We start from the raw sequence: 25,512 nt of genomic DNA, 5'->3' as shown, positions 1-25,512 counted from the left end.
ATGACTCAGCCTGTACTCTACACAGACCGGTGCAGCATAACCAGTTAGAGCTGCAGTAGGCCTATATGCAAATAGACAATTTCCTATTATGGATCTGTCTCATTTACTTTGAACTGGACAGTGTTTACAGCTGTGGTCATGAGTAGATGTGCTTGTTTTGAAATCAAAGCAAGAGCTCCATGTAGCCATGTGTGGACATTTTGTTCAAATCCTTCGCTAGTTAGTGAGTTATTAGCCCAGTTATAGATAATTTGTAGTCAGCAATAGGGGAGTGATTGCTTCCTACAAGAGCACAAAATGTGTACATTTCTAGACATCTTTGAAAAGCAAGTCAGATAAAGAGCTTTTTTTGTGTCTTAAAGGGGCACTGTTGTATTTTGACACAGGCCTGAATAAGCTAAGTAGCCAATAGGCAGAGGGTAGCATTTTTTTCAGATTCTCAAATAATGGTATGGGAATAATAATGCATTTTATTTTGTAAAGTGGTTTCTTGCATCAAACAACACAATAACCATTCAGTCACCTCCTTATCTGAAGGACAAGTGGATAAACAGGTTAATGTCAAGGCCTGCATATTTTTTTCAAAAGTCTCATGGAATGTAAGCCTACATTGAACACCACACATTGGCTGCTGCTGTAGTCCGAGCTTTGACTGGACCACTCAAGGACATTCAGAGACTTGTCCTGAAGCCACTCCTGCATTGTCTTGGCTGTGTGCTTAGGGTCGTGGTCCTGTTGGAAGGTGAACCTTCGTCCCAGTCTGAGTTCCTGAGCACTCTGGAGCAGGTTTTCATTAAGGATCAATCTGTACTTTGCTCAGTTCATCTTTCCCTCGATCCACCACCATGCTTCACCGTAGGGATGGTATTGGCCAGGTGATGAGCGGTGCCTGGTTTCCTCCAGACGTAACGCTTGGCGTTCAGGCCAAAGAGTTCAATCTTGGTTTCATCAGACCAGGGAATCTTGTTTCTCATGGTCTGACAGTCCTTTAGGTGCCTTTTGGCAAACTCCAAGCGGGATGGCATGTGTCTTTTACTGAGTAGTGGCTTCCGTCTGGCCACTCTACCATAAAGGCCTTATTGGTGGAGTGCTGCAGAGATGGTTGTCCTTCTGGAAGTTTCTCCCATCTCCACAGAGGAACTCTGGAGTTCTGTCAGTGACCATCGGGTTCTTGGTCACCTCCCTGACCAAGGCCCTTCTCCCCCGATTGCTCAGTTTGTCCTGGCGGCCAGCTCTAGGAAGAGTTTGGTGGTTCCAAACTTCTTCCATTTAAGAATGATGGAGGCCACTGTGTTCTTGGGGACCAATGCTGCAGAAATGTTTTGGTACCCTTCCTTAGATTTGTGCCTCGACACAATCCTGTCTCGGAGCTCTACGGAATATTCCTTTGATCTCATGGCTTGGTTTTTGCTCTGACATGCACTGTCAACTATGGGACCTTATATTGACAGGTGTGTACCTTTCCAAATCATGTCCAATCAATTGAATTTACCACAGGTGGACTCCAATCAAGTTGTAGAAACATCTCAAGGATGATCAATGGAAACAGGATGCACCTGAGCTCAATTTCGAGTCTCATAGCAAAGGGTCTGAATACTTATGTAAATAATTAATAATTTCTGCTTTTAATTTGTAATACATTTGCAAACATTTCTAAAAACCTGCTTCCACTTTGTCATTATGGGGTATTGTGTGTAGATTGCTGAGGATGTTTGTTTATTTAATCAATTTTAGAATAAGGGTGTAACGTAACAAAATGTGGAAAAAGTCAAGGGGTCTGAATACTTTCCGAAGGCACTGTACAGGTATGAGCTCCCTATGAATAATGTAAATGATCAATAAGACATCAAAGGTGAAAATATTCTGAACATGGGAGTCTGGTACATCACAATCTTGTCATGTAATCAGACATTCATTTATGTTATTTGTAAATAATAATTTTGTGCATATTGAAAATGAAAGAAAGATGATAAACAGCAACATACACAAAGGAAGGCGGGGAGTCTGTATTTCAGAGTGTGACGTAGCCTTTCAAACGACCAATGGAAACAAAGTGTGGGGGGGGGGGGGGGGGGGGGACGACTTAACCTGACTAACAGGTTGTTACAATTTCAACATAATCATCAGAACTGTGTATACGTTGAAATTGCGTTAAATTCCAAGTGGAAATGAAACTAATATTTTTCATCCTATATTCAGTACTGAGTATAGTGGATTTAACAAGTGACAATCAATAAGGGATCATAGCTTTCACCTGGATTCACCTGGTCAGTCTATGTCATGGAAAGAGCAGGTGTTCCTAATGTTTTGTACCCTACTTTAGCAATGTCATCGTATTTCCATGTCACTCTAAGTTAGTGTAATTTAGACGAAACAGTCACATAAGCCTCCGAGGTGCAACCCAAGTCTAGGGCCCAAATATATATTGGATGCAGCTATGGTGGTATTAGCTAACTTATGTCGATCTACAACAGTGTACTAACTAGCAGCAACAAACTCAAACCAACCCAGGGCCATGGCAAAACATGTCACAGTTGGTTGAATAGTGTAACGGCGTCACCGGCCTGAATCTAATCAAATTTGGAGCCAGTCAGTCTGCAAAGCATAGAATTACCTTCCAAAATGAGAGTACGTTATTTCTCGAGCTACACTACATAACCAAAAGTTACACTACATAACCAAAAACCTGCTCATTCCAAAATCAGGGGCATTCATATGGAGCTGTCATGCTGAAACAGGAAAGGGCCTTCCACAAACTGTTGCCACAAAGTTGGAAGCACAGAATGGTCTAGAATGTCATTGTGTGCTGTAGCGTTAAGATTTCCCTTTACTGGAACTAAGGGGCCTAACCCGAACCATGAAAAACAGCCCCAGACCATTATTCCTCCTCCACCAAACTTTACAGTTGGCACTATGCATTCGTGCAGGTAGCGTTCTCCTGGCATCCGCCAAACCCAGATTTGTCCGTTTCCACTGCTCCAGAGTCCAATGGAGGCGAGCTTTACACCGCTCCCTTGTTGCTCCCAGACTTTTCCAATTCACAATAACAGCACTTACAGTTGACCAGGGAAGCTCTAACAGGGCAGAAAATTGACTAACTGACTTGTTGGAAAGCTGGCATCCTATAACGGTGCCACGTTGAAAGTCACTGAGCTCTTCAGGAAGGCCATTCTACTGCCAATGTTTGTCTATGGAGATTGCATGGCTGTTTGCTCGATTTTATACACCTGTCAGCAACGGGTGTGGCTGAAATAGCCAAATTCACTAATTTGAAGGGGTGTCCAAATACTTTTGTTTTATAAACAGTACCTTCGGAAAGTATTCTGACCCCTTGACTTTTTCCATATTTTGTTACGTTACAGACTTTTTCTAAAATTGATTAAATAAATACAAATCCTCAGCAACTCAACTCGCCATGTTTGGTGAAGGAGGAATGCTGCCTATGACCCCAAGAACACCATCCCCACCGTCAAACATGGAGGTGGAAACATTATGCTTTGGGGGTGTTTTTCTGCTAAGGAGACAGGATAACTTCACCGCATCAAAGGGACGATGGATGGGGCCATGTACCATCAAATCTTGTGTGAGAACCTCCTTCCCTCAGCCAGGGCATTGAAAATGGGTCGTGGATGGGTATTCCAGCATGACAATGACCCAAAACACACGGCCAAGGCAACAAAGGAGTGGCTCAAGAAGAAGCACATTAACGTCCTGGAGTGGCCTAGCCAGTGGAGGAAGCTGAAGGTTTGAGTTGCCAAACGTCAGCCTCGAAACCTTAATGACTTGGAGAAGATCTGCAAAGAGGAGTGGGACAAAATCCCTCCTGAGACTAAAGGAGTGATATTAGTTTTTTTGTGTTTTTACAGTGTTCTTCCTGTACACCAAGTCAGAACCATAGAATAAATGAAGGGGGCATATAAGCAGACAATGAAAGCTCTTACAATATTCAATGATTACATTTCTCTAAAGGTTATAGGTTATAGGCTACATGTGCACCACCAAGTCAGAACAGTAGGTGAAATGAAGTGGGGAAAATAGACCAAATTACTAGGGTGAGGCACATGGGCTACTAACAGCTTACTACACAACATACACTTAGTATTACTTTCTTAGCTACAGTATACATATCTCCCTGGCATATTACATAATTTATGCAGCAGCATACAATACATTTTTGGACTCACTTTGTTGTGCTGTGCTCACTTGAACAGGCAAATATCGTCATCAAACTTTGTCATCAAAGTCTGGCATTCTCTGGATTTATGGTGCTTTCAAGGCAACTGGGAACTCGGAAAAAAACAAGGTTGAATCATGATGACGTCAATGATCTTCAGTTTGTAGCTCTAGAAAGAGGCCCGATTTCCCGACTTACAATTCCGAGTTGGATGACCGTTCAAAGCGTAGTTTTTTCTAGTTTCTTCCCGAGTTCACAGTTGGGTGTACTCACTGAAGTCAGATTTCCCAGTTCCGAATTAACAGTTGTGCTGCAGAAATCATGCTGGATTGACAGCATGGCCAATGTTGAAGGTTTATAATTTTAAGCTTGGAAAAGAGACCCTTAAACCCAGACTTGGGACCACACAGCCACTCCACTGAATAGCAGGCTAGTGATTGCTTTGCAAAGCTTGCAGTTAGCCACTGATTCCTTCCAAACCGCTCATTGTTGAATTTGCGATTTCCAACTTGTTGTGTAATGTTTATAATAATAATAATAATATGCCATTTAGCAGACGCTTTTATCCAAAGCGACTTACAGTCATGCGTGCATACATTTTTTTGTGTATATGTGGTCCCGGGGTTCGAACCCACTACCTTGGCGTTACAAGCGCCGTGCTCTACCAGCTGAGCTACAGAGGACCACATAGAGTTACATGTGGTCCTCTGTAGCTTTATGTCCAATGGCCGATGAGCATTGATAGATTTTATCTATAATTTCTCTTAATTATTTATCTTCACATGACAAGGATTAAAAAGGATTTGCCAGTAGATTGTCGACTTGATTCCTGATGATGACTGCTAGCTAAGATTTTGAAAGGATGATGTTGACATGATCAGTCCAATCAAAGCTACTGTAGATATAACGTGATTTGACGTCATTTTATCTGTGGCCATTGACCTTGAGCCTTCTTGGATGGGCACTTCCAATGTAACTCTATGGCAGCACCCAAGGGGCTTGAATTTTCGAGGTCTACCCTTAGATTTGGCGGTGTAGCGTCCCAATGAGTGACAGAACACTGAGCCAATCACGGCGCAACTAGAGAACATAACCAACCCCTACGCGCCATATTTTCCACTGGCTGCCCCACCACCACCACAGAAAGCACTGAGCTAGGCTCAAACACCTGCATTTTGGAGCTGCCTTTCTCAAGAAAGCAAAAAAGAGACCATGTTAGTATGCAGCTTTATTAACTCAATTACTTATTTTTATTTTTGACATTGTTTGCAAACAGATATGTGACACATATTAATGCCAAAATAACATGCCCTGAAAGACGGGTTGCTACTGGTGCTAGTACAGAGGGATAGGCCAACAAATGATATGTGCGTCAGTAAGGTTGGCTCTTAGCGTTCATAGCAATGGTTATCAATTGTACTGCAAAAATGGAATGTAAATCACAGAAAATAGATGTTGTGGTGCCAGCTGCAGAGAAGTACTTGGGTGTATGAGATTTAACTTCAGAAGAGTTACAGGGTGTGTTGAGTGGTAGTGTCCCATCCTCCCAGGCCTCTGCCTGGTGTAGGATCAGATAGGGTCAAAGTAGTGGAGGTTTAGTTGGCAGGGTCATTTCTTTTTCCCCTTTTCCCCTTTCCCCTTTTTGTTTCAGCATAATGGATTTACACTCCAGTCCAGTTGGTGGCGGTAATGCACCTTTTTGGTTTTCAACTGCTATTTAAAAATCACAGAAAAAAATGTTTTTCAAGCAGACACGCTGCTATGTTTTGACAGAGAAACACCTTGAATACTTTGCGTCCTGAGTTTGTGTGTAATTTTCTCCTATCAAGTTGGTGCAAGAAGTAAGTAACTAACTTTTCACAAGCTTTCCTAACCCAACATCAACAACAATACATGTTTTGAAATACTTATTATTGCCTAATTCCTGCTCAGTAACACACTGTTGCAATTTAGCTATGTTGCTCAATGTCTGATGTGTGTTCAAGCTGCTTGCTACGTTTCTTCTTCGTCTTTGATGAGGTTTAACGGCGGTTAGCATCCAATATGTTGCATTACCGCACCCAACTGAACTATAGGATAAATCCATTACACTTGGGAAAACGGGAAACGGGAAAAATAAAATAATATTTTTAATTACCCTACCACCTAAACCTACACTCATTATTCCACTACTTTAACCCTATCTGATCCTACCCCAGGCCAACGACCTGAGAGGATGGGACATTACCACTCAACACACCCTGTAACTCTTCTGAAGTCAAATCTTGTACCCCAAAGTACTTCTTTGCAGCTGCCACCAATGTTCTGTGACTTATGTTCCATCTCTGCGTTACAGTTGATAACCATTGCTATGAATACTAAGAAGCCAACCTTACTGAAACATATCACTCATTGGCCTATCCCTCTGTTCTGGCACAGATCTACTATTCACAGGGATCCTCTCAGAATCCCTCACCCTTGATCCACCCTCCTCTACTTTCTTCACTGCCTCAGCATACAACATGTTCTGCACTACTCTGACCCTGTCCACCTCAACCTGCCTTTTTTCGCACCGGACACCTCCGATCCCCAGCAACATGGGCACCCCTACAGTTGACACACACATATTTTTCCACTGGAACTACACATTCCTCTGTCCCATGTGCTCCTGCACACTTCCACATCTTGGATTCTTCCTCCTATACACTGCTGCAACATGCCCATAAACGTGACACCTATAATACAGCAGTGTATTCGGCACAAATAGACCCATCTGTCTATCTCCTCATTTGAATTCCATGCTGTCACAGTCACTAGCCCATTCAAGCTTAACATCCTTGTCATTTATCGCCGTCCAGGTTCCCTTGGAGAGTTAATCAATGAGCTTGACGCCTTGATAAGTTCCTTTCCAGAGGATGGCTCACCCCTCACAGTTCGGGGTGACTTTAACCTCCCTACGTCTGCCTTTGACTAATTTCTCTCTGCCTCTTTTGACCTCACCCTCTCACCGTCCCCCCCTACTCACAAGGCAGGCAATACGCTTGACCTCATCTTTACTAGATGCTGTTCTTCTACTAATCTCACTGCAACTCCACTCCAAGTCTCCGAACACTACTTTGTATCCTTTTCTCTCTCGCTCTCCTCCAACACTACTCACTCTGCCCCTACTCAGATGGTAATGTGCCGTCGCAACCTTCGCTCTCTCTCTCCCGCTACTCTCTCCTCTTCCATCCTATCATCTCTTCCCTCTGCTAAATCCTTCTCCCTCCGATCTCCTGATTCTACCTTGTCAACCCTCCTCTCCTCCCTTTCTGCATCTTTTGACTCTCTATGTCCCCTATCCTCCCGTCCGGCTCGGTCCTCCCCTCCTGCTCCGTGGCTTGACAACTCATTGCGAGCTCACAGAAGAGGGCTCCGGACAGCCGAGCGGAAATGGAGGAAAACTAGACTCCCTGCGGACCTGTCATCTTTTCACTCCCTCCTCTCTACATTCTCTTCCTCTGTTTCTGCTGCTAAAGCCACTTTCTACCACTCTAAATTTCAAGCCTCTGCCTCTAACCCTAGGAAGCTCTTTGCCACCTTCCCCTACCTGCTGAATCCTCCTCCTCCTCCCCCTCCCTCCTCCCTCTCTGTGGATGACTTCGTCAACCATTTTGAAAAGAAGGTTGACGACATCCGATCCTCATTTATTAAGTAAAATGACACCGCTGGTCCTGCTCACACTGCCCTACCCTATGCTTTGACTTCTTTCTCCCCTCTCTCTCCAGATGAAATCTTGCGACTTGTGACGGCCGGCCGCCCAACAACCTGCCCGCTTGAACCTATCCCCTCCTCTCTTCTCCAGACCATTTCCAGAGACCTTCTCCCTTACCTCACCTCGCTCATCAACTCATCCTTGACCGCTGGCCATGTCCCTTCTGTCATCAAGAGAGCGAGAGTTGCACCCCTCCTCAAAAAACCTACACTCGATCCCTCCGATGTCAACAACTACAGACCAGTATCCCTTCTTTCTTGACACCAATCTTCCTCGACATACCCTCTCCCTTGTTATTGCTAGCTTCAACAGATACAAACCCATCCCCTCAGTCTTTTCAACCTCCTCTCTCTTTCCCTCCAATCCTCCTCCCTTAACCAATTACCCGACTCCTGAAAATATTCAACTTCTCCAAGTCAAAATCTATTTTTAGCCTCCTCTAGGGACATGCTAAGCCCTGTACTCCCTCCACTTCCGCTTGCTACATTTGTGTACGCTTGCTACATTTGTAGCTGATAAAGGTGGGGCAACATTGTACCACTAATTTGTTTTCCTTTAGACAGGCAAAATGTAAATTTTTTGGGGGTAGATCAGCTTTAATATTGCATATAGATTGTAACTTCCATCAATGTAATTGTCTGCATCACTTCCAATCCCCCATATGATTTTTTTCTCTCGCAAATATATATATATATATATATATATATATATATATATATATATATATATATATATATATATATATATATATATACATACATACATACATACATACATACATACATACATACATACATACATACATACATACATACATACATACATACATATATATACACATATCCTTTAAAAAAATATATTTCCCTTTATTACTTTCCAACCCCACCACCCCTTCCCTAATTGGAGTAAACTAGTGAACAACAATGCTTAGGCCTCTACTTCCAGCTTATAAATACTATTTTATGGACACAGTCAATTTTACAATAATTCTATTTAGTTTGTTTTTACACCTGAACTTCCTCTACCCTCAACCTCTCCGATCATTTTCATGATGTCCATCCGGTTTGCATCTGTATGCCATATCTTTCTAACTGTGCTCTTTCACAAAAGCTCTCAACCTATAACCTATATACTTATTATGGACACAGTATGCTTTACATTAGGCAAAATGTCATTTCCATCATGGCTGATGATTCGAGACCAACATTAGGATACTACGGAGATCCTGTTGTGAAGTCACCAAACATTGATCAACTTTCTCTAAAAGCAATGTCTTTCTCAACGCATATGCCCAGGTAGGCCTACAGCAGATAAGTCATTTAATTCTGTAGCCCAAGCCAACTTAAATTGGCAATCCATTGTAATTGTATGATTTAATCTCCTATTTTTCTTCTTCACCTTTATATTTATCTTTCTGTCATTCAATTTGTAGCAAGCAGCGTGTGCACCAAGTCGGACCTCCTTACTAACAAGTCGTAGACTTGACACAACCAAGTTATATGACTTTAACTTCTACTGGAGTGCAGGTAACTACACAACTCTCCCCCAGTACTTCAAGTCAAAGGGCTACACCACTATGTCAGTTGGGAAGGTGTTTCATCCAGGTAAAATATCCTAGCCATTTGTCTCGACCAACTTAATGTTTTTAGTGGTTGGTGAATTTATTGCATCAGTCCACATTGAAACATTTGTAACAATTCTCTGGTTTTCTCCACTTTGTTTAATATCCACTGTGTTCAATGTTTTAAAATATCTCCCTGCTTATTTTGTGCAGTATATCATGTGAGAGCTTCCAAATTGACAGAGGCTGTTTCCTTTGTGTTGTTAATACTTGCCTCCTGCTAATATCACTGTTTTATGTGCTTATGTTGAAGGCATAGCCTCCAATCACTCAGATGATTACCCGTACAGCTGGTCTGTACTGCCTTATCATCCTCCATCTTTCAAATATGGAAATAGGAAGGTCAGTGGTTGCCTTGACTGCTGCCATGTCTCCCTAGTCTACAGATGCTCTGGTCATGTATAACTTCAATGAATGTTTGTATATTTAACGGGTTCTATTTAGTATAGTGAATGGATTCCATTCAGCATACAAACATTCATTTAAAGCTGGAATCCTTAATTGTGAAACTGCCAAGTCCGTTTGCGATATTACAACAACAAAGAAGTTATTGCAAACAGTAGTTCATTGTGTAGATACTCCTCTAAGAAAACCAAGGTTTCCGTTAGCCGGTAATAGCCAGGTTTTGGACAATATATTTTTTGCTTGTTGAAAAGCTGATAAATAAAATTGCTGCCAGCCAATTGTCCACCGGGAGAGAAAAAAGCCCATTGCGAAATAATGCTTTTTAGCCTATTCATTGATGGAAATACCATTGGATGTAAATACATTTGACTGGTCATGCTTATCGGTCTATAGGTTAATTTGCATAATTTAGTGGAATTAAATTGGCGCATGTGTACAGTATATTCGTTATGTCTCTTATTTATCACGAGTACAGCATACAGATACAGAGCCTTTGAGCGGAATATCTGTCAGACAGAGCGAGAGCTGCTGCTACAGCATCTCAAACAGCAAATGCATATGCAACAGAAGGCAGGCTTCATCAGCGCACCAGCTGGAGGCAGTATGCATTTTGAAAACATATACTTTTTACGTTTGAAACCTGAACATTTTACTACATATTATGAGGCATGTCTTACCTTGCTTCAAAGAAGCCTAGCCAAAATCTGACCATATCCGTGGAGGCAATTATATTATATCAACTTTCTTTCATTGTCCAGTAGCCAAAGGCACAATCCTAGTCATATTAGCAACCCATGCTACATCTTGCATATTAGATCTCCCCTCTTTCTAAATGTCTAACAGATATTTTCATCTCTGTCACATGAAACCTCTGTCATATGCGGTGTGGTTTTGACAACTGTCTTTTCCCCGCTAATTGCATTATGGTACGAACATTCACGTGAAGCCTACTGCCTTGTGCGCGTTGCTGCACTTATAATGTGAATAAATAATCGTTTATCAACATTTTGAGCAGAATTTTCTGATCTGTTGCATCAGACTCTTTGCTTTTTCATGTTTTTTTTTGTATATGAAGCCTAGGCCTACTGGTTGTATGAATTTGGGATCTATCGTCCTACATAGGCTATTTCTTTCTCAACAATCACACCAATAGAATAGGTAAACTTTTCTACTATGGGGGATAGTAGATTGACATAGGCTAGTGATTTTGCTGTTCGTTATTCTTCTTGTTGGCTGAGGAAAAGTAAATGTGGACAGTTATTCTAACACCTTCAAAGTGCACGTCAGAATTTGGTAAGAAGGGCCGCACATCACTGCATCCTCCACTTGCATGTTCTGTTAATATGAATTACCTTCATCTAAATGTGATTTCTGTCATTCTGAGCACAATGGGTGGATGCCCTAATCAGGTTACTCATCCAATGCTTATGAGTCCGGTACATTTCTGAAATGTCTGCTAAATAAAAAATTCTGCTGGTCAAATATCCAGCGCCACATTTTCCCTAGTGGACACTGTAAAACAGCGAAGCACAGTTTTTTCCCTCAGATGTCATTGCACAGGGATAGAACAGCAGAGTAAGTACCGCAATAATTTTGTACCACATTGTGGGAGGCTTGTTACCTCTGCTTCTTCAACAAAACAAAAACAACATTGGTAGGGCGGACAGTGGCGCTGTTTCCCCCTACTGCGGATTCCATTTTTAAGATATAATGGCTAAAGATGCTTCTGCCTGTTGTCTGATTTGAGCCATCTCTCTGTGTATTGCTCAAACTGCTTATCGTAAGATGTTTTTCTGCATTTTCACAAATTCAAAAACGTAAAATGTTGTTTAGCAAAATAAAATGTGTTGGTTTGTTTAGGTTTGCAAGGGAATTGATGGCCAACTGCATGTCAACCTGCTGTGCTCGATGAATGTGTCAGAAACCCCTCTGGAGACACTACCAGACATGGAGAGCACAGAGGAGGCCGTCAGACTGCTCAAGTCCACAAGGGATTTTGACTAGCACTTCTTTCTGGCTGTTGGATTCCACAAACCTCACATTCCCTTCAGAATCCCACAGGTACCGCACCTGAAGCTGCCCTTCTTATTTTCAGACACTGAGGGGTTTAACTGCAATCAGAAGACATAGATGAGCAAGTATGATTCACTCAATATAATTTATGATTCACTCAATAGAAAGTAGATCAGGCTCTCCAACCCTGTTCCCTTTACTCAGAGGGTTCTAAATTACATGGAACCCAAAAGAGTTCTACCTGGAACCGAAAAGGGTTATCCTGTGGGGACAGCCAAAGAACCCTTTTGGAACCATTTTTTGTAAGAGTAGTTCCATGATTGTAGGGGCAAATCTATATTTTTTATATGTGGCTCTAGACGCTTGAAGCACAAAGAAATCTACAAATAATCTGTTATGATTGGCTACATACATACCATTTAATATTTGGGATAGTGATTCAGCATCAGAAGTTATGTCATGACACTCTCTCATTATAAAAAATATATTGTTTATTATAAATTATAAATGACGTTTCGGTCAGAGACCTTCATCAGACAATGTTTGTGACTCAGCTCCAGATTCGACAGCACTATTATGTCTCTGTGAAGTACCTGGACTCCCAAGTGGGCAGGTTGTTAAATACTCTGGATGATCTGGGCCTGGCTGAAGACACTGTTGTGGTCTTTACTTCAGACCATGGTAAGACAACTCTACCCTTGGTCCTGTTTAAATATATTACGTACAAATTTGTAGATCTGTTGCATACATCTAACTGGTGTAGGCCTGGACCGTATTGTAAGATATACCGTATTGTAAGGTATACCGGTATGGATCCACATAGGGGTAGGGATTTGAACTATGTTGTCTATAACTGTATTTTGATACAGTGCTAAATAAATGTCATTGACTGTCAGTTTTGTCCTAGTTTGGTTGAGAATTATAAAACAATCAGAATAGAGAAAGACCATTAAACCTCTTAGAATTCATTTGTTGCCTTCCTAGGGTCATTACTCATAAAAAATTTAGTACTTTTATTATTCGGAAACATAAAATACCATAAAAAATTTGAACAATATTGTGTTCTGATAGTTTGACCATATCGCCCAGTCTAAACTGGGCTGTGTTCAGTATGAAAAAATGGTGTGCAGCATTCAATTGAATGGAAACGATGCTGTTCTGCATGACAAGTTGAAAAACAGGGAGGGTTTGGGTTGTGGGTTGGTATGACGATTCAAAATACACCGCTGCCCTTTAAATACGTCATTCATTGCTCCAAGCCACACCCCACCACACCCACCAAACGGAGCAAACATACCTCAAAGTTTGTTCAAGAACGTGGGGAAACATGTCGTTCAGTACAAACCGTCACGCAATGTACCAAACGTTTAATTGAACTGAACGAACCCCTAGTGTCTGTAATGGTCTGTCAATGGCTTTGACTTTTCAACAGGCAAATTACTTGAGGTACTCTTTAGCCACTAGATGGGGGTGTGACAACATAAACATTCTGCCTTAACCTTCCTGAGTTGACAAAGACTTACTTCACCAGCCTCATGCTTGGATCTATTCATATCAAATATCAGTCCCTCCAGGATTCTGCGATCACATTTTTTTGGGTGCAAAATCAACAATTCCCTCCATATTATGCGAGGGCTTGCAAATTTGAACAATCACCGCACTATTTCTACATAAAACAAAGTGAAATCATCGCATAAAACTGACCCATCACTGCGGTAAAAAAAAGAGGGTTTGTATTTTCAACCAATCACCACACATTTACCACATAATATGGTTCAATCAAGCCACACGTCAACACATTTTTTCCCTCGTCAGCGCATTTCCACGACAAATTGGACAAAATCATTGCATATTACCGTGCAAAATGTCAGAATTTTGGCCTGCAAATGTCACATAAAATCCCTGCGAAATCCTGGAGGGACTGATATGTTGACTTGACTACGAATTGTCTGTTGATTTACAGGAGCATTGTATGTAAAATGAGTGATAGTTACAAATTTTTTATTCTATACCTGTATGTTGCATACCATGGCCAATATTAAATGTTATATTGTCTGATTGTTTAAATACATTGGCGTTTTTGTAAAATATTATTAATGTCTCTTACAGGATGGTCACTTGGGGAGCATGGGGAATGGGCCAAATACAGCAACTTTGAAGTGGCCACTCGCGTTCCCCTAATGTTCTATGTACCAGCTGTGAATGCAGTCTGTCCGTGGCCAGGGGATAAGATCTTCCCCTACATAGATGTGTTTGGTCCAGCACAGCATCACTTTACACAGGGTTTTCACTCATATACAGTTGAAGTCGGAAGTTTCAATACACCTTAGCCAAATACATTTAAACTCAGTTTTTCACAATTCCTGACATTTAATCCTAGTAAAAATTCCCTGTTTTAGGTCAGTTAGGATCACCACTTTATTTTAAGAATGTGAAATGTCAGAATAATAGTAGAGAGAATGATTTATTTCAGCTTTTATTTCTTTCATCACATTCCCAGTGGTTCAGAAGTTTACATACACTCAATTAGTGTTTGGTAGCATTGCCTTTAAATTGTTTAACTTGGGTCAAACGGTTCGGGTAGCCTTCCACATGCTTCCCACAATAAGTTGGGTGAATTTTGGCCCATTCCTCCTGACAGAGCTGGTTTAACTGAGTCAGGTTTGTAGGCCTCCTTGCTCGCACATGCTTTTTCAGTTCTGCCCACACATTTTCTATAGGATTGAGGTCAGGGCTTTGTGATGGCCACTCCAATACCTTGACTTTGTTGTCCTTAAGCCATTTTGCCACAACTTTGGAAGTATGCTTGGGGTCATTGTCCATTTGGAAGACCCATTTGCGACCAAGCTTTAACTTCCTGACTGATGTCTTGAGATGTTGCTTCAATATATCCACATAATTTTCCTTCCTCATGATGCCATCTATTTTGTGAAGTGCACCAGTCCCTCCTGAAGCAAAGCACCCCCACAGCATGATGCTGCCACCCCCGTGTTTCACGGTTGGGATGGTGTTCTTCGGCTTGCAAGCGACCCCCTTTTTCCTCCAAACATAACGATGGTCATTATGGCCAAACAGTTCTATATTTGTTTCATCAGACCAGAGGACATTTCTCCAAAAAGTACGATCTTTGTCCCCATGTGCAGTTGCAAACCGTAGTCTGGCTTTTTTATGGCGGTTTTGGAGCAGTGGCTTCTTCCTTGCTGAGCGGCCTTTCAGGTTATGACGATATAGGACTCGTTTTACTGTGGATATAGATACTTTTGTACCTGTTTCCTCCAGCATCTTCACAAGGTCCTTTGCTGTTGTTCTGGGATTGATTTGCACTTTTCGCACCAAAGTACGTTCATCTCTAGGAGACAGAACGTGTCTCCTTCCTGAGCGGTATGACGGCTGTGTGGTCCCATGGTGTTTATACTTGTGTACTATTGTTTGTACAGATGAACGTGGTACCTTCAGGCATTTGGAAATTGCTCCCAAGGATGAACCAGACTTGTGGAGGTCTACAATTTTTTTTCTGAGGTCTTGGCTGATTTATTTAGATTTTCCCATGATGTCAAGCAAAGAGGCACTGAGTTTGAAGGTACGCCTTGAAATACATCCACAGGTACACCTCCAATTGACTCAAATGATGTCAATTAGCCTATCAGAACCTTCTAAAGCCATGACATAATTTTCTGGAATTTTCCAAGCTGTTTAAAGGCACAGTCAACTTAGTGTATGTAAACTTCTGACCCACTGGAATTGTGGTACAGTGAATTATAAGTGAAATAATCTGTCTGTAAACAATTGTTGAAAAAATGACTTGTGTCATGCACAAAGCAGATGTCCTAACCGACTTGCCAAAACTATAGTTTGTTAACAAGAAATTTGTGGAGTGGTTGAAAAACGAATTTTAATCACTCCATCCTAAGTATATGTAAACTGTAGTTAGTAACTAGTTTTAATTCCTTGTGTGTACTTCTCTTATACTTGTCTTTATTATATCATTATCACTGATCTGGCAAGGTGTGACAGATGAAAGCAGCATGGTGGAAACCTATCCAGTCTTTTTTCCCCCTATCTAACAGTGGTATCGTAAAGGAAAGAAAGCCATTGAGTAATTTGAGACAAACTTTCGTATTCCTCTGGCTCCTTCCTGTCCCTGTGACAATCATTCTCCCACAGGACAGATTGGTGCAAGAGAAGTTTGTTCTCTACTATGTAACATTGTTATTCCCAGTGTAGTACATTATATGTTGATGGGTTGTGACTCTACCTTACTCTCCTCCACAGGAGGAACAGTGAGGAACGTGAATGAGCTGCTAGATGTCTTCCCCACAGTGTCCAACCTGGCTGGGCTGAAGCCCCCACACCCCTGTCTTGATGACTCCTTCGACGTGGAGCTCTGTACCGAGGGAGACAACCTGGCCTACACCTTCAAGCACCTAGATGACAGCATGGACTTGGAGTCCATCGCCTGCAGCCAGTACCCTCGGCCTGCAGACACCCCCCAGGAGAACTCTGACCTACACAACCTGAAGGACATTCGGGTGATGGGCTACTCTCTGACCTCCTGGGACTACCGCTTCACCCTGTGGGTGGGCTTCGACCCTGCTAGCTTCCAGACTGACCTGGTGGTCCACGCTGGGGAACTGTACCTCATGGAGAGAGACCCAGGCCAGGACCACAACCTGTACAACGGCTCTGAACACAGCCTCCGACTCCGCAAGCTGGGCCAGGGCTATCATCAGCTGCCCTGGGCCCAGACCCTCAAACAACACCTCTACCTCACTGCAGAGACTAAATCTAAAGGGATGGCATGATGATGCCTTGTTTGGATAATTAACTATTTAGAAGGGAATATCTGAATTGTTTCTATATTCATAAGGGACTCAACATTGTGTGTCCCATTATGTATCCCCTGTAGCTCAGTTGGTAGAGCATGGCGCTTGCAACGCCAGGGTTGTGGGTTTGTTTCCCACGGGGGGCCTGTATGTACTCTGGATAAGAGCGTCTGCTAAATGGCTAAAATGTAAATGTAAACATTTTCCTTCTAGGCAAGCGCCTGTAATTAAGATTTTGATTTTCCCACAGTTACTATAAAGGCACTTAATGTAGTTTGTAGTTAACCATTAGGATATTAGTTGCTGCTGTTATTGTTAAAACCTGTCGTATCTACAGTACGTAGGTTTTTAGGCACACGCATTGTCTTAGCGTTTCATCTTTCTGAATATGGGTGGTCAAATTCAGTGGCAAGAATTTGACTCCAGCTCTAAATAGAACCTAACTGAGCTCCATGGAAACCACTAAGGTGAAAAGGGATCTGTGGGAGTTATCAGTGTGCTAAGTTTGATCAAATCACAGATGAGACCAGTAAGGTTTGTTTTGCAAGCAGAAATATTTCTTACAGTACTGAAACAAAACCTAAGGTTATGTGACGAGGTGTGAATGAAGGAGTCAGGCGCAGGAGGTAAAATACCGAAGTCCAGAGTTTATTCCATTTACATAAATCAAACGTCCAAAGTGTCAAACGAAACTATTACAAGGGAAAACATCCACCTTGGCATAAACACAGTGAATAGTAGCTCAACCGAGCTACACGCTCTCACAACAAACAATCACTCACAAAGGCAAGGGGAACAGAGGGAACACTTATACACATACTAATTAGGGGAATGAGCACCAGGTGTGTGTGATTGACAAGACATGACAAGTGGAGTGATGAGAATGGGATCGGCAGTAGCTAGTACTCCGGTGACGACGAATGCTGAAGCCTGCTCGAACCAGGTTGGGGGGCAGCCTCGGTGGAAGTCGTGACAGGTTACTTGCGTAAACCCGGATCTCTGATAATATGAGTGAGATGTATCACAGTGAGATTCGCTAGGATCACCTATACTCTCGAAAGAACCTATCAAAAGCATCTGAGACCGACAGACAAGTAGAGTGGCGAAAAAGGTGAGCCCCTCATCTCCTTATAACGAGCCACTCTCCCGCCCTCTGGTTATTCTCAAGTATGCTTCTCTTCCTCGTGCTCTTCCTCACAGGGGAATACGGTGATACATCTCACTCATTATCAGAGAACCGGGGTTCCACAAGTAACCTTAAGTTGTCTTTCAAGTGCTCATTTCGCTGTAACACATGGGATATGGCCAACTCCCATATCGCAAAACATGGTCTCTGAAGCCAGGGTAGTCCCAACATCAGCAACCCTCAGAGGCTCCGAAACTGAGGGAGTACTCACCAAGAAGGTGCAGAAACAACCCGTCGGGAGAAACCTCATAACTAAGTGAGGGGAAGCCCAATTTGTGCCACACAAAATCTAAGTTCAGTGTGATATGTCCCAAAAACAGTGCCCAAGAGGTAAACTCCTCTGAAGGATGGGCCCTTTCAGACCCCTCCGAAGGCTGTCACCCTCGCAATTATAAATAAATGTAATAGTCCCCATGATCCGGCAGGATACCGTCGAAGATAGAAGGGTCCATTGGTTTCCCAATGAGTGAAGAGCATGATAACCTTGCCTGAGCTCTCATTCCATCCAAGTAGATGCGCAACACGCATACTGGACAATGATAGGGACACCCTTCTGGGGAAGGCGACAGGCAACAAGCCATAGGCTCCAAGGTGTGACAAAGAGAAAATCTCTTTAGGGACGCCAAGGGCATCTCCACGCTTCTCAGCGGCTAGTAACTGCTGTGAAAGCACAATACACACGTCCCAGGACGAGCTGAAGACTTAGAGTCTGGGCGTAAGCGACGTGCCCCCATAGAAACGACAACAGTTTGGATAAACTGAATTCCAGTTGGGGCCCTCGCAGCCCAAGAAAGCGACCTTAACTATGATGAAACCTTTCCGTCCAAAAAAGTCCTGCATTTTTAGCAGCATAGGATGATGGAAAACCGAGTGTAGGAACGAACGCTCTGTTTAGTCATATCATTTTTCCAATAAAACGCATCAACTGTAAAACAGAGAGCATGCCTAAGGGGGCTGGCACTCTTTTCCAGAAGTCGCGGGCCTGCTATGCTCCGAGGGCTATAGCATCCGGGTGAGGGTATAGAATTGCTTTGTTTACTAGGGTACAAATCCTGCATGATGATAGCAGCCTGGACTGGTCGTGAGCAGCGTGTAACTGCCAACCGGAATGTCTCTGGCCATCGAGGGGCTCGAAGATGAGGGGGAGGTCCAATTTCCTTGCTCCGTATTGACGGAGGAGGAAAAGCATATACGACCTCACCCTATTTCAAGGGTGTGTCAGCTCTCCCACCCCAAATGGCATGGTCACCGTTTTGAGGATGGGGTCTCCCAGGGCCCTCACAGGGTTGTAGCTTCTACCAGGCTGCAGCAAGTCAGGCCGGATAGATGTGGGAAGCGTGCTCTCTCGGTCCAGAGCAGCCGGTGGCATGATTTAAGACAGGGGTGTCAAACGTCCGGCCCGCGGGCCAGATCAGGACCGCAAACGGGTTTAATCCGGCCCGCAAGATGATTTTGTAAAGTATAAAAATGCGCTGCAATTTTTCAATAAAATAAACTGCTGTTCCAATTGCGTCTACTGGATGGCGCAATAGCAATTGTGTTAAGCAAGCAAACTGTTTATACCGGGGCAGAGCAAGTAGGTCAAGTCTGTGTTTACTCACAGCCGAGACATCAGTGACGCTGCAGTGAAAGCTAGCTACCTCATTGCTAATGAAATCGCAGTGGCTTCAAAACCATTTAGTGAGGGTGAATTTGTAAAAACATGCATGATGAAGGCAGCGGAGATTGTGTGCCCTGAAAAGCGTCAGGCTTTTGTAAATATCAGCCTGACAAGAAACACAGTTGCAGACAGGATTTCCGATCTTTCAGTGGATTTGGACAGCCAGTTGAAGCAAAAAGTAAAGTCATTTATTGCGTTTTCGGTTGCAATTGATGAAAGCACGGATATTACAGATGTTGCACAACTGGCCATTTTCATCCGCGGAGTTGATGACACATTGACCGTCACCGAGGAGTTCGTGGAGTTGGTGCCGATGACAGATACAACGACAGCAGCTGATATTTTTACCGCACTCGTCGGCGCGCTGGACAGGGTCGGAGTGGACTGGTCCCGCGCTGTCAGCCTGGCTACAGATGGTGCGCCCTCAGGATGTGACGCCTGATATTGATGCGCTGGTGAAAGCTAAAAGATGCCAGGTATCAGGAGTCAAATAAACAATGCAACCCCACTTAAAGTGCTACATGAGACACCCTGATATAGTTCTGTGATCTGTGATATACTTCTGTGAATCACTGAGGCATTGTGTGTTTGTGTGTTCCTTGTCCTCAGAACTTTCAAATAACTTGAGGTGTTTTATGATTAATAGTGATGTTGTGCTTTTGGACACAGTGTCCTCAGGCTCCAGCTTTATGTTTATATGTTTTTATGTTGATGTGCTATTGTTTTTAATTGATTTTATTTTATTTGTATATTTAACCTATTCTTGACTCTGTGGTTCTTGCACTTGTTTGGGGAACAGGATTTCATTCTTTTTATCTACATTTCTGCCTGAGAAATGACCCCCTGATATAGTTCTGTGATCTGTGAAACAGTTCTGTTAATCACTGAGGCATTGTGTGTTTGTGTTCTTTTTCTTTAGAATTTTCAAATAAACTTGACGTGTTTTATGATTAATAGTGATGTTGTGCTTGTACTATTTTGGACACACTGTCCTCAGGCTCCAGCTTTATGTTGTATGTTGATCGTATTAAAACAAAGAAAACAATCTGAAGTTGTTGTTTTTAAGTTATATATGCCATGATTTTTCCGGTCCGGCCCACTTGGGAATAGATTTTCCTCCATGTGGCCCCTGAGCTAAAATGAGTTTGACACCCCTGATTTAAGATGTCAGGCAATGTAGCCGAAGGAAGAAGGAAATGACTGCAGTGCATTATTCCTAATACAGTATTCCTAATCCTGGGCAGTAGGATATGACTGTTATGTCTTGGCCCTGCTCCATTGAGGAGTTAGCTATCTACGTAAGTGGTTAGCTTCTTTCAAAATCAAGCATTAACTTGGTAACAGCAGAGAATCCCCTCCTGGTTCAAGAGCCTTGCTGGCTAATTTTTGTTTTGTGAGTAGCATTTTTGAGTTACATGTATACTTGTATAGTTTAGGTCAGAAACTGTACAAAATGTTTGCAATGCGCACATTAGCATTTAGTTAGCATTCTCTATGGGATTGTACATGTACTTGTTGGCATTGCTAACCTTTGGATTACAGAGTATCAGTGGGGTTTGAAAACAGCGTCCCATTGTGTTCAGTGCCAGTATTGCAGAATATCCCATTATGGCACAAGGTCGTTATGAAGGTATGATGATCTGGATACCGCCCAAGCCTAATAGGTGAAACTTGCGAATCCCACGTGGTACATCAAAACAAGTATTTGAAAGAGAACCAACTACAATGGTGAAATGCATTCTGTAGCCTGTTCCTTCAGCTAGGGAAAAGAGATGGAAGAGAAAAGAGATGTTGCTGTTGTTGATCATTAGGGCCAACATATTAAGGGAAGATCTTGCAGCGCTGTACTGTAAAACTCTCTAGTTTCATGCTTTGCACAAAGATATGTTATATTTATTGATACACAATATATAGATAATTGTTTGAAGATAGATAATCTGTTATACAACTATGCATTTTTAAATAAATGTATATATCCAATTCAAATAAGCCTCTCTATCTCTCTCTTTTGGGAATATATTCTTGTCAATGTGCAGGAGAAGCGGATACTGAGGTGGATCCTTAGGGAGCACCAATGTATTCAGCTCCAGCAGACAGACTTCATTGCCAGCTGGGCCGGAAAATTCCACTGCCTTGTTTTTTGCCTTCTGAAAGCAAGGTCAGGCCAGTTGGAGATGGATCCATGGGCTAATTGAAGCTGATATTTTAATTGCTCGTGCCAAAGCAGGATTGCGTTTGTGCTCGCAAACTTTGTATCTTGGATTTGAACTCTCTTTCAACTCCTGTTTCCAAGTTCTGTTAATTTTTTCACCATGAGGCCAAACAGTTACAGAGTTTAATGGCTGTGATAGGAGAAAACTGAGGAGGATGGATCAACAACAATACTAACCTAAATGACAAAGTAAAGAGAAGGAAGCTTGTACAGAATTAAAAATATTCCAAAACATGCATCCTGTTTGCAATAAGGCACTAAAGTAACCTGCAAAAAATGTGGTAAAGAAATTAACATTATGCCCTGAATACAAAGCATTATGTTTGGGGCAAATTCAACACAACACATCAAATCACATTTTATTTGTCACATGCGCCGAATACAACAGGTGTAGACCTTACCATGAAACATGTAGTTACAAGCCCTTAACCAACAATGCAGTTCAAGAAATAGAGTTAAGAAAATATTTACTAAATAAACTAAAGTAAAAAAATAAAATACAAAAGTAACACAATAAAATAACAAGGCTATATACAGGGGGTACCGTTATCGAGTCGATGTGCGGGGGTACAGGTTAGTCGAGGTAATTTGTACATGTAGGTAGGGGTAAAGTGACTATGCATAGATAATAAACAGCGAGTAGCAGCAGTCTAAAACAAAGGGGGGGGGGGGGGGGGGGGGGGTCAATGTAAATAGTCTGGGTGGCAATTTGATTAATTGTTCAGCAGTCTCCCTCGGCCTGGGGCTCCATGCAAGATCTCACCTCGTGGAGTTGCAATGATCATTTGCAATACTAAACAATAGCTGGAACGACCTAGCGAACAGACGCGAACTGGCTGAGTCAATTCAGTGGCTAGCTTTGCACTTGGCTAGCTAACAGTAGCTGCTAGGGGTAAGTTATAACCTACATTTGTGTTTTGTTTTTACATACTGGTAGCCAGAGTCGTTCATGGGAATTTGGGACATGGGTGACTAGTTAACGTTAGCTTGGCTCTCTCTGTGTGTTCGTGCCGTGGGAGGAGGGGTTTCTTCGTTGTCTGAAAGCAATGGCTAGCTAGTATGCTAACTATTCTAGCTAACTAACTGGCTGAATAAGTTGACGACGGACTCGCTCAAGCTGTCGGGACTAACCCACAACGTTAGACACGGACACAAATGATCTGCTTGGTGTGTTGACACACTGGTGGTTTGTTGTGGCCGATTATTGGTGCTAAACCGTGTTGTTGGAGTCCGGCATGCAAGTTGGCTGTGGCGTCATATGACTAGGTGCCCTGGACGATTTTCACGGAAGAATACTGTACCAAGTTAGCTAGCTGAATAAACTAAGTTAGTCTTTTCCTAGAAAACATTGAACCGCTGTAGTTTACAACAATTATAGTTTCTGAGGTGGAAGTTGGGAGAGTTATATTTGGGTGTTTCAGTGAAAGTAAGTGAGGGAGGCCCCGCTCTCTCCTTTCCCAGATGTTTAGTTCATTTCATTCCGATCTCCTTTGCATTATTGTAGCCATTTTCTGTAGCCTGTCAACTATGCCTCTGTCTATCCCTGTTCTCTCCTCTCCACACAGGCTATACAAATGCCTCACACCGCGTGGCTGCTGCCTCTCTAACATGGTGGTAACTGCACGCACCACCCACGTGGAGTTCCAGGTCTCAGGCAGCCTCTGGAACTGCCGTTCTAATGCCAACAAGGCAGAGTTCATCTCAGCCTATGCTACTCTCCAGTTCCTCGACTTCTTGGCCCTGACGGAAACATGGATTACCACTGAAAACACTGCTACTCTTACTGCTCTCTCCTCGTCTGACCATGTGTTCTCGCATACCCCGAGAGCATCTGGTCAGCGGGGTGGTGGCACAGGAATCCTAATCTCTTCCAAGTGGACATTCTCTCTTTTTCCCCTGACCCATCTGTCTATCTCCTCATTTGAATTCCATGCTGTCACAGTCACTAGCCCATTCAAGCTTAACATCCTTGTCATTTATCGCCCTCCAGGTTACCTTGGAGAGTTCATCAAGGAGCTTGACGCCTTGATAAGTTCCTTTCCTGAGGATGGCTCACCCCTCACAGTTCTGGGTGACTTCAATCTCCCTACGTCTACCTTAGACTCATTTCTCTCTGCCTCCTTCTTTCCACTCCTCTCCTCTTTTGACCTCACCCTCTCACCGTCCCCCCCTACTCACAAGGCAGGCAATACGCTTGACCTCATCTTTACTAGATGCTGTTCTTCTACTAATCTCACTGCAACTCCCCTCCATGTCTCCGACCACGACTTTGTATCCTTTTCTCTCTCGCTCTCCTCCAACACTACTCACTCTGCCCTTACTCAGATGGTAATGCGCCGTCGCAACCTTCGCTCTCTCTCTCCCGCTACTCTCTCCTCTTCCATCCTATCATCTCTTCCCTCTGCAAAATCCTTCTCCCTCCAATTTCCTGATTCTGCCTCCTCAACCCTCCTCAACCCTCCTCTCCTCCCTTTCTGCATCCTTTGACTCTCTATGTCCCCTATCCTCCCGGCCGGCTCGGTCCTCCCCTCCTGCTCCGTGGCTTGATGACTCATTGCGAGCTCACAGAACAGGGCTCCGGGCAGCCGAGCGGAAATGGAGGAAAACTAGACTCCCTGTGGACCTGGCATCTTTTCACTCCCTCCTCTCTACATTTTCTTCATCTGTTTCTGCTGCTAAAGCCACTTTCTACCACTCTAAATTCCAAGCATCTGCCTCTAACCCTAGGAAGCTCTTTGCCACCTTCTCCTCCCTGCTGAATCCTCCTCCCCCTCCCCCCATCCTCCCTCTCTGTGGATGACTTCATCAACCATTTTGAAAATAAGGTTGACGACATCCGATCCTCGTTTGTTAAGTCAAATGACACTGCTGGTCCTGCTCACACTGCCCTACCCTATGCTTTGACTTCTTTCTCCCCTCTCTCTCCAGATAAAATCTTGCGACTTGTGACGGCCGGCCACCCAACAACCTGCCCGCTTGACCCTATCCCCTCCTCTCTTCTCCAGACCATCTCCGGTGACCTTCTCCCTTACCTCACCTCGCTCATCAACTCATCCTTGACCGCTGGCTATGTCCCTTCCGTCTTCAAGAGAGCGAGAGTTGCTCCCCTTCTCAAAAAACCAACACTCGATCCCTCTGATGTCAACAACTACAGACCAGTATCCCTTCTTTCTTTTCTCTCCAAAACTCTTGAGCGTGCCGTCTTTAGCCAACTCTCTTGCTATCTCTCTCAGAATGACCTTCTTGATCCAAACCAGTCAGGTTTCAAGACTGGTCATTCAACTGAGACTGCTCTTCTCTGTGTCACGGAGGCTCTCCGCACTGCTAAAGCTAACTCTCTCTCCTCTGCTCTTGTCCTTCTAGACCTGTCTGCTGCCTTTGATACTGTGAACCATCAGATCCTCCTCTCCACCCTCTCCGAACTGGGCGTCTCCGGCGCGGCTCACTCTTGGATTGCGTCCTACCTGACCGGTCGCTCCTACCAAGTGGCGTGGCGAGAATCTGTCTCCGCACCACGTGCTCTCACCACTGGTGTCCCCCAGGGCTCAGTTCTAGGCCCTCTCCTATTCTCGCTATACACCAAGTCACTTGGCTCTGTCATATCCTCACATGGCCTCTCCTATCATTGCTACGCAGACGACACACAACTAATCTTCTCCTTTCCCCCTTCTGATAACCAGGTGGC

At 43.3% G+C, this 25,512-nt stretch overlaps 1 protein-coding gene and 1 pseudogene across 2 annotated transcripts; both read left to right on the top strand.

The window, feature by feature from the left end:
• The first annotated feature begins 5,928 nt into the window (after window positions 1–5,928).
• On the top strand, window positions 5,929–12,063 carry LOC311107663 (iduronate 2-sulfatase-like; annotated as a pseudogene). The gene is made up of 5 exons (XR_014615874.1): window positions 5,929–6,015; window positions 9,071–9,202; window positions 9,340–9,511; window positions 9,782–9,870; window positions 11,794–12,063. The product of XR_014615874.1 is annotated as an iduronate 2-sulfatase-like (transcript).
• Window positions 12,064–12,485: 422 nt separating this feature from the next.
• On the top strand, window positions 12,486–20,561 carry LOC311107662 (iduronate 2-sulfatase-like; the record flags this gene model as incomplete). Its single annotated transcript, XM_084150188.1, has 2 exons — window positions 12,486–12,627; window positions 16,219–20,561. The coding sequence occupies 2 exons, from the start codon at window positions 12,486–12,488 to the stop codon at window positions 16,746–16,748; spliced, it is 672 nt and encodes a 223-aa protein (XP_084006314.1). The 3' UTR covers window positions 16,749–20,561.
• Between the last annotated feature and the right edge of the window lie 4,951 nt (window positions 20,562–25,512).

The sequence above is a fragment of the Coregonus lavaretus genome (genome assembly GCF_964263955.1).
Source record: "Coregonus lavaretus genome assembly, chromosome: 32".
NCBI lineage: Eukaryota > Metazoa > Chordata > Actinopteri > Salmoniformes > Salmonidae > Coregonus > Coregonus lavaretus.
Note: the sequence above shows the minus strand (reverse complement) of the source record. Positions and strands in the feature narration are given on the sequence as shown.